Source organism: Mandrillus leucophaeus, unplaced genomic scaffold, assembly GCF_000951045.1.
Source record: "Mandrillus leucophaeus isolate KB7577 unplaced genomic scaffold, Mleu.le_1.0 Scaffold683, whole genome shotgun sequence".
In the NCBI taxonomy this organism is placed as follows: domain Eukaryota; kingdom Metazoa; phylum Chordata; class Mammalia; order Primates; family Cercopithecidae; genus Mandrillus; species Mandrillus leucophaeus.
In genome coordinates this window covers 1,175,738-1,184,387 of record NW_012107397.1, presented here as the reverse complement: position 1 = coordinate 1,184,387, position 8,650 = coordinate 1,175,738, and the positions used below count along the sequence as shown (strand labels likewise).

The 8,650-nt window shown below is 37.3% G+C and overlaps 1 protein-coding gene across 1 annotated transcript in view; it reads left to right on the top strand.

Annotated features, from left to right (window-relative positions):
• Nucleotides 1-8,650, top strand: part of ROS1 (ROS proto-oncogene 1, receptor tyrosine kinase) — a 144,092-nt gene that overhangs the window by 25,148 nt on the left and 110,294 nt on the right. The window contains exons 8-12 of the mRNA XM_012002357.1: nt 1,571-1,772; nt 2,405-2,481; nt 3,950-4,072; nt 4,340-4,524; nt 5,389-5,486. Of these exons, the coding sequence (XP_011857747.1) occupies nt 1,571-1,772; nt 2,405-2,481; nt 3,950-4,072; nt 4,340-4,524; nt 5,389-5,486 (685 nt within the window). The remainder of the gene's footprint in view (nt 1-1,570; nt 1,773-2,404; nt 2,482-3,949; nt 4,073-4,339; nt 4,525-5,388; nt 5,487-8,650) is intronic.

Sequence of the window (8,650 nt, the reverse complement as noted above, 5' to 3'; positions counted from 1 at the left end):
TTTTAGATAAGGTCTCACTCTGTCACCCAGGTTGGAGTGCAGTGGCATGATCTCAGCTCACTGCAACTTCTGCCTCCTGGGTTCAAGTGATTCTTGTGCCTCAGCCTCCCAAGTAGCTGGGATTACAGACATGCACCACCATGCCTGGCTAATTTTTGTAATTTTAGTAGAGATGGATTTTGCTGATCTCGAACTCCTGGCCTCAAGTGATTAGTCCATCTCAGCCTCCCAAAGTGCTGGGATTATAGGCTTAAACCACCGCACCCGGCCTAAATGGTGCTATTGCCTTTTAACTGGGTCCTTTCAGAAAATAATTTCTTAACAAAAAGGAATGATTGTCAGGCAAGGGATACTAGCATTTCAGGGAAGATTTTTGTGTGTGTGTGTGTGTGTGTGTTTTTTTTTTTTGGTGAAGAAGACCTGGACAACGATCACATCTTGCCATGTAGGTGACATTTAACTTGCTTCAACAGTAGAAGATCACATTTGGGCATTGACCGTAATGACTTAAATTTTGACATTCCAATTATATTATAATTCAGTGGGAGAAATTTATTTCTGCTCTGTTTATCATAGTGACTGACTACATGGAGCCGAGGAGTGATGCAATGATGCTTGTGTTTGCTGAAAATTAGTCTGAGAGGAGTTAGAGAGGAATTGCATCAGGGAAAGGCTGAGAGAGCAATTAAAAGGGCTTTTAAAAGTCAGCGGTGATGCAGAGCATTTGCCAAAAGTATTCAGAGGGAGAGAAATCTACTCAAGAGCAAAGTAACTTCTAATTGTGTCTTTCTATGGATAGAGGAAATAAAAGAGCGTGGTTTCAGGGGTTTGGTTTGAAGGCAGGTGGAGACACAGATGGAAGCTAGGCTGTCAGATCATTTGTTGTCCTTTCTTTTTCCACTCAAGTAGCTGCCTGGGACTGTGTGTGAATGCTCAGTCGTTTCATATATGCTCCTTTAATCCTTTGCCAGGGCAGGGGTGCTGAAGCTCAGTCAGCCTGGATTTCCAGGACCTGAGAGCCGGGGTAAGGAAAGTGTAGTCTGGGTCATTAGAGCTGATGCCAACAAAAGTGAAGCCAACTCTTCGAATTGCAGCTTATCTGAACCCACATCTCCAGCTGGAACCAGCAAGGCTGCCCCACTCAAATGAGTGAAGAGGCCCCAGGATGGACTTTTTGTTGAAACTCATGTTGATCATTGATTCCAGTTTTGGTCAGACTCTCCGCTTCTTCCTAAACTGGTTCCATCCCATGTTTCAACGCATTTAAGTCTCAGAGATTCCTGATGACAGTTTTGAAAGGACCATTATTGTATTCGTATACACTCTATTTAATTTTATTTCATTAATTAGAAGTAAGGAAAGTAGCATTTGAAAGAGCCTCTTGGGAAAGGAGTGAACTGGCTTAGACATCTCATCACCTTTCCTCTACCACATATTTTGAGTATTAATAAAATTATTTCATTTCCATTAAGTTTTCAAAAAAAAAAAAACAATACTTTTTTCCATCTTATTTTAAACACATCACGCTTGCACATTTTTCTGCTCACTGTGTCACTATTATCTCTTCCAGTTCCTGAAACTGCACCTTTGATTAGGAATATTGAGAGCTCAAGTCCCGACACTGTGGAAGTCAGCTGGGATCCACCTCAATTCCCGGGTGGACCTATTTTGGGTTATAACTTAAGGCTGATCAGCAAAAATCAAAAATTAGATGCAGGGACACAGAGAACCAGTTTCCAGTTTTACTCCACTTTACCAAATACTATGTACAGGTAAGAATTAAGCGATGCAGAGGGAAATGTAAGCAGCATGGTTGCAGGCATGATAATTATTTAAGAAATATGGCTATCAAATAGTTTAAATGTACACCCATGGTGTTGGGTTGAAGTCATTGTGGTTTTCCTCAAGCTTATATGCTTATTAGATTATAGCGTCCTAAGCAGAAACATTCTCAAGTATTTCTATTATATTCAGAGGGTACTCACAAATATGGCTAATAAAAACATCGTAAACACCATGAATTTCAAATTTTCTTTTAATCCAATATGAAAAAAGTGAGGAGGTTAGAGTTCTGTTTAGGTATTGTTATTAACCATTAGGGTAATTATTTTATTACTGTTAGCTTTTCTAGCATTTACTAGGGCCTCTTTAAATTCAGAGAATAATGGAGGTCATGCAGATAGCAGAGTTTGGCTTTTGACCTCTATGACCCTGAACTGTGCTAGGGGATGCAAACAAGGGTGTGATTGATGGTCATTTTAGTGCTGAGCAGTGGCACCATGTAACTGGACTCATGTATTGCCACATCATGCTTTAAATAGAAACGTTATTGCTCCTTCTATTTTTATCTCATGTTCACACCATGCCATGTGAAACATGTCTCTCCAAATTGTTTTTGGAATAGGTTTTCTACTGCAGCAGTAAATGAAGTTGGTGAGGGGCCAGAAGCAGAATCTAGTATTACCACTTCATCGTCAGCAGGTATGGCTCAGCCTTGCTCCTTTAGCTACATAGAAATGAGGGTGGCAAGGGTGATTTCAGAGCCAGAGGCCCTGGGTCACCTGGTAGACCTCAAGACCCACCTCTTCTGCCCAGATGAATATTGTCTTTTGGGTACTTGTTAAGTTTTCAATTTTAAGTGAACCCAAGTATTTGATGAATTAAAGTAAGTGGTTAGATTGAAAGTTTTAATATTAGAATTTGGGAATTGAAAATCAGAATAAAAAATTTAGGGTTTTAAAAAAATGGCCTCAAATCTTTGGTTTCAGTTGAAATCACTAGTGTTTCTGACTCACATTTACACACTTAAGGGATACATATAACTTTTCTGTCCTAATCCCTATTTTAGATTATATATAATTATTTAATATATGTCAGACATTGTTTTTCCAGTATCTTTGTTTTTAAATATATCTGGACTTTAATAATTTGCATTTTACTATATAAGTATTCAATCTGTCAAAGTATCTTGTTATCATTTTGTAAGCACCCTTTTTTTTTTGGCTTTGGTGTTTTATTGATTACCTCAAGAGACTGAATGCTTACTGTATGATATATGTGTGAGCAAAATAACAAATGAAAATGCTTTCTAAGAAGTACTGGGAATTTGAGGGGAAACTAATAAAAGATTTTTGAGAACATGCAAAGATTCAGAATTCTGGGAGCCTGTTTTCTATTTTTACTAGAACCCTATTTGCTGACTTGACTGCCCCTTACTCTAATCTGTACTTGCCTATCTATGCCAATGGGTATTGAATGTCATCTATCATCAGTGTTTGTTTTTTTGGCTGTTCCTAGACTCTAGGAAAGGAGAGGTATTTTTGTTATGTAAGAAGCATGTCCAAAGGGTGAGTTAAATATAGAGCAGGGTTAAGGTTGTTGTTACTGTGATTATTGCATAACATTCATTAAATACCCTAAAAATGTTCACCCATGCACGTTGCATCAGTCTCCTCTTGAACAGGACATCAAGCAGAGTTCTGTAGCCTTCCAATGTCATTCCTCTAAGGACCTTTCTTCTGTCCCAAAGGGAAAGATACTGAAGACAACACAGAGCCAACCAGTGTCTGACACTATGTGTGTGTTATGCATAACCCACTCAGGCCTGGGGTGGACCACCTCCACCAAGCCAGTTCTCGTGGCTGAAAATAATGAGCTGAGCTGGGGCAAAGCTGTTGAGGATAGTGATACATCATGTGATGTCATTTCTGGGTTATTTAGGGGCATATGAACATAAATCCTACTTGATTGTTACTGTACTTCCTACCTCCAATCATAGAATAAATGAATTATACCATAGATGCAATTCTCCATGCCCTTAGAGAAAATTTGACCAGCCTCTTTCAAGCACTAGTCCCCTTGCTTTGAAGGGTAGTATTGATCTTTTTTCGTATGTGTTAGTGTACCTGTGGTTGGTCTGCCTGTCTGCAAATCATGTTGATTTTTTCAGTCCAAGAAGAGGAGCAGTGGCTCTTTTTATCCAGAAAAACTTCTCTAAGAAAGAGATCTTTAAAACATTTGGTAGATGAAGCACATTGCCTTCGGCTGGATGCTATATACCATAATATTACAGGTCAGTATGACAAAGATAAATGATTTCTGTGTGAAAAAAAGATTCTAAAAGAAGCACTTCTAGAATAAAAGAAAAATCCTGAATATTTCTAGAACATATTCTCTTAATATCCTAATATATTAGAATAATTTAGAAGAATATTTTCTTTTAAAATAAAATCCTTCTATTTTAATTTATTAAGCATTAAATAAATAAATTCTCATTAATATAAGTTTTTTCTTCTGGTTGTTATATAATAATGTATGTGCACTTGCATGACTCTTCTAGGAATATCAGTTGATGTCCACCAGCAAATTGTTTATTTCTCTGAAGGAACTCTCATATGGGCGAAGAAGGCTGTGAACATGTCTGATGTATCTGACCTGAAAATTTTTTACAGAGGTTCAGGATTAATTTCTTCTATCTCCGTAGATTGGCTTTATCAAAGAATGTATTTCATCGTGGATGAACTGGTTAGTCTGAGAAGTTAAAGAAAATAGTGATAGACAGTGATACTGATATGCATATCTTGGTATATTTAATACTAAACACAATCCTCTTATTCAATAAATACTCAAGTATTTTCTATGCCTTAGATACTAGGTTATCAATGAATCATAGATCTGGCCTATAGGAGGGTGTACACTTCACCCAGTGCTAGTCCCGACATAACATTAAATGACCTTTATTTGTACTGTTTTATAGTCATGAGTTTATACTAAAAATAATTCATCTTCCATAAGATAGTGGCAGTAACTGTGTTATTATTAGGTAAGACTGCCAGTTATGATCAAAGTTAGCTGCAAGCATTTAAAATTATATCATACCCAGAGGGAAATTTAGTAGTTCTCCACAAACACAGTAGTACTGAACTTTTCGGAAGATCTTTTTTTGTTTTTTTTTTTGTTTGTGTGTTTGGTTGTTTATTTTTGTTGTTGTTGTTGCATAAGGATTATTTTGACCTGATGAAGACACAGTCCTGACGTGTTTCAAATTCTACTCCTTTGAAAGGTACAGGCTTATCACAATAAGCAACAGCCATTGCTATGGTTGAAAGCCCATAAACTTAGATATAGCTTAAATATTAAAAATAGTCGAATGCCTCTACAAGTCAGGAAAATAGGCACTTGTATTGCATTGATCTCAATAATGTATAAACTCATTAGGATATAGGATATAAAACTGCCATTTAAGGGCTTTTTTGTTCATTTGTCTTGGTTAGTGCTCACTGCCTAGTACAATTCCAGCAGAACAGACTCTCAGGGATACTTGTTGACTGAATTTAATGCTGTATAGACAGATGCTAATCCTACCGGTATATTTTTAATTTTGTTTAGGTATGTGTCTGTGATTTAGAGAACTGCTCAAACATCGAGGAAATTACTCCACCCTCTATTAGTGCACCTCGAAAAATTGTGGCTGATTCATACAATGGGTAAGTGTTAGCCTTGTAAAGATGAATTCTCTTCCATCGACAATAAATAATCTTTGAGAAACTTGTTAATGAAACATTGTAGTACCAGATGAGCCAATCTATGCATCTTACTTTAGGTAAATTTAATTAAATTCAGGCAAAGTTTTCATTCTGTAGAGCCAGGAGGGAATTTTTTTCCAAACATAAATCAACTCCTCTAAAGTAGTTATTCCTCTCTCCTTCACAGCCAAATATGGACATATGGGAAAGATCTCCTGTCTGGGAGTCAGGGGCCTCGGTTGTAGTCCTGGATTTGCCACTTCTTTATCATGGAATTCAGAGTCTCACTGCCCGCTTCAACACTACCTGTGATAAAGCCCCTTCATTCCACATGTTCCTTTTGCTGAGCCATTCAACTGTAGTTCATTTCTCTGGTCTGGTTCTCACATCTATCAAGAGGCTCTTTAATAAGAAAGCTGCTAGCTTCCACCTTAGGAGACAGGAGCTAACTGATAACTCTGCCTCCTACCCACAAATGATACGGACACATTGTACCGCAGTCTTGCTGTTAAATTGGAGTAGTACCTCAAGCAAGTAATATCATATCTATGAGCATTGGTTTATCAATCCATATAGGGAAGGTAATAAAACTTACCCAGTCGGGTTATTTTGAGGACAAAATGAAGTATTTATTGTGAATGTATTTTGCGAACTCCAGATATACGTGAATATGAAGGATAAACACATAGAAAGTTATTTTGGAGTTATTATTTCTCAGATATGACCAGATAATAACAGATCAGTAACCAGTAGGCAAAGCCCATGTTTGTAAGATTAAACTTTTCTCTCTCCTATAGGAATAAAGTTGCTTTCATTTTGAATGAAAAAAAAAAGTACAGCTCATAACATGTTTTTCACAAACAAAACCTTCTTTTAAAAAAGATTGTTCATTATTGATTTTAAAATCAAACTTTCTATTCCTATTCATTCACAATTTACTAAAGATTTATTTTAACTTCTGGTTTTGAATGAATTACTGAATTATGGAATATTTCAAAACACTTTGTGATGTAGGACAAGGATTCTCTGGATCTTACTGTTTTCATATGTAAAGGTCTACGGTCCTATGAAATGTAACTTTGTTGTTGACACTTACACAAAATGACTCATTCTGAGGATAATGAACTTTACCCACTAACTGATCATTCAAATGGGATCAGTGAGGTCTTCAGCGGCTCTTTTTTTCCTATTAGGATAAAATGGATTTGTGCTTAGATTTTGCAATGTGACTAGAAATGATAATGATAATTAGTATTTATACAGAGTGTGTGTTTCTAAGTGTATTATGTCCAATAATTCATTTAATTTGTATTCAACCTATGAAATAAGTACTTTTATTATCCTAGTTTTATAGGTGACGAACAGGAAACACAGGTTGATTCAGTAATTGTCCAAGATTATACAACTGTTTTGCGATGGAACCAGTGGAACCAGAGGAACCAGACAGGCCCTGGAACAAGAAGCCTTGCTCCAGGACGTCTAGCTCCAGAGCCTGTCTTCTAACCATCTCTCTATACCATGATAGGAGAGTTTCTATAAAAATCAGCATGTAACTTTCAGCAACAGTTTGTGTATAGTAGTCCTAAAGGACATCAGATGCGTGAAACAGTGTATTGTCCTGGTATTAGACATATTTTCACCGGGAGTGGTGGCTCACGCCTATAATCCCAGTACTTTGGGAGGCCGAGACGGGCGGATCACGAGGTTAGGAGATCGAGACCATCCTGGCTAACACGGTGAAACCCCATCTCTACTAAAAATACAAAAAATTAGCCGGGCGTGTTGGCAGTCACCTGTAGTCCCAGCTACTCAGGAGGCTGAGTCAGGAGAATGGCTTGAACCCGGGAGGCGGAGGTTGCAGTGAGTTGAGATTGCGCCACTGCACTGCAGCCTGGGTGACAGAGCAAGACTCCGTCTCCGAAAAAAGAAAAAAGAAAAGAAATATTTTCTTTTTGCACTGCTGAATTGTCTTCTCATTGACTTCAAACTTCCTATAAAACCTCTGCTCTTCTTCCTACCACCACTTCCCCATCTTCTTCCATCCCAGCTTCTCCTCCTCACTCTGTCCTCCTCTTCCCATGCACCAGATCTCTTCACTTTCTTTCTATTTTTCTTTCTCTTCCTGCTTCAATATAATAATTGTAATCTTTACCATATATGTTTTTCTTTTTATCTACTCTGAAATTCCTCCAAATTCCATTAACAATTTTGAATTCGGAAAACAAAAGCAGAAAATTAAGAGCCAAGCTGTTTTTGCTTTTTGCCTGCTACAATCCGTCCTCAGGGGAAAGAACATAGCTTCATATCTCAAAATGGAGCTTATATCTCAGGATATTATTCTAGCATAGGAGTTTTGAGAAAATTGATGAAGATTTGGAATAGTCATCAAGGCGAATTAGAGCAGAACTAAATAAGGACAAGGAAAATGATTTGACAGTTGTGATGAGAGGTTGGAATGTTGCCCGTTCTTGGGGTTGGGATGAGAAGAATTTATCAAAGTATACTTCTGTTAGCACCTTTCTCCATAATCACAAATTGTAAATTAGCTACATTCACATTAATGGTTTTATGTTTTAGTTAAAAGTTTATTTACAAATTTCATTGTCAATGAAATATTTTGGCAGTTTATTTTCTTTTTCATTATTAAGATAACCTGCTTCGTTACTGTGAGGTTTGATTTTAAATTGGATGTGCTTCTCCTCAGCAAATGTAAAAGAACAAAAATTATAACAAACTGTCCGTCAGACCACAGTGCAATCAAACTAGAACTCAGGATTAAGAAACTCACTCAAAACCGCTCAACTGCATGGAAACTGAGCAACCTGCTCCTGAATGACTACTGGGTACATAACGAAATGAAGGCAGAAATAAAGATGTTCTTTGAAACCAATAAGAACAGACACAACATACCAGAATCTCTGGGACACATTTAAAGCAATGTGTAGAGGGAAATTTATAGCACTAAATGCCCACAAGAGAAACCAGGAAAGATCTAAAATGGACGCCCTAACATCACAATTAAAAGAATTAGAGAAGCAAGAGCAAACACATTCAGAAGCTAGCAGAAGGCAAGAAATAACTAAGATCAGAGCAGAACTGAAGGAGATAGAGACACAAAAAACCCT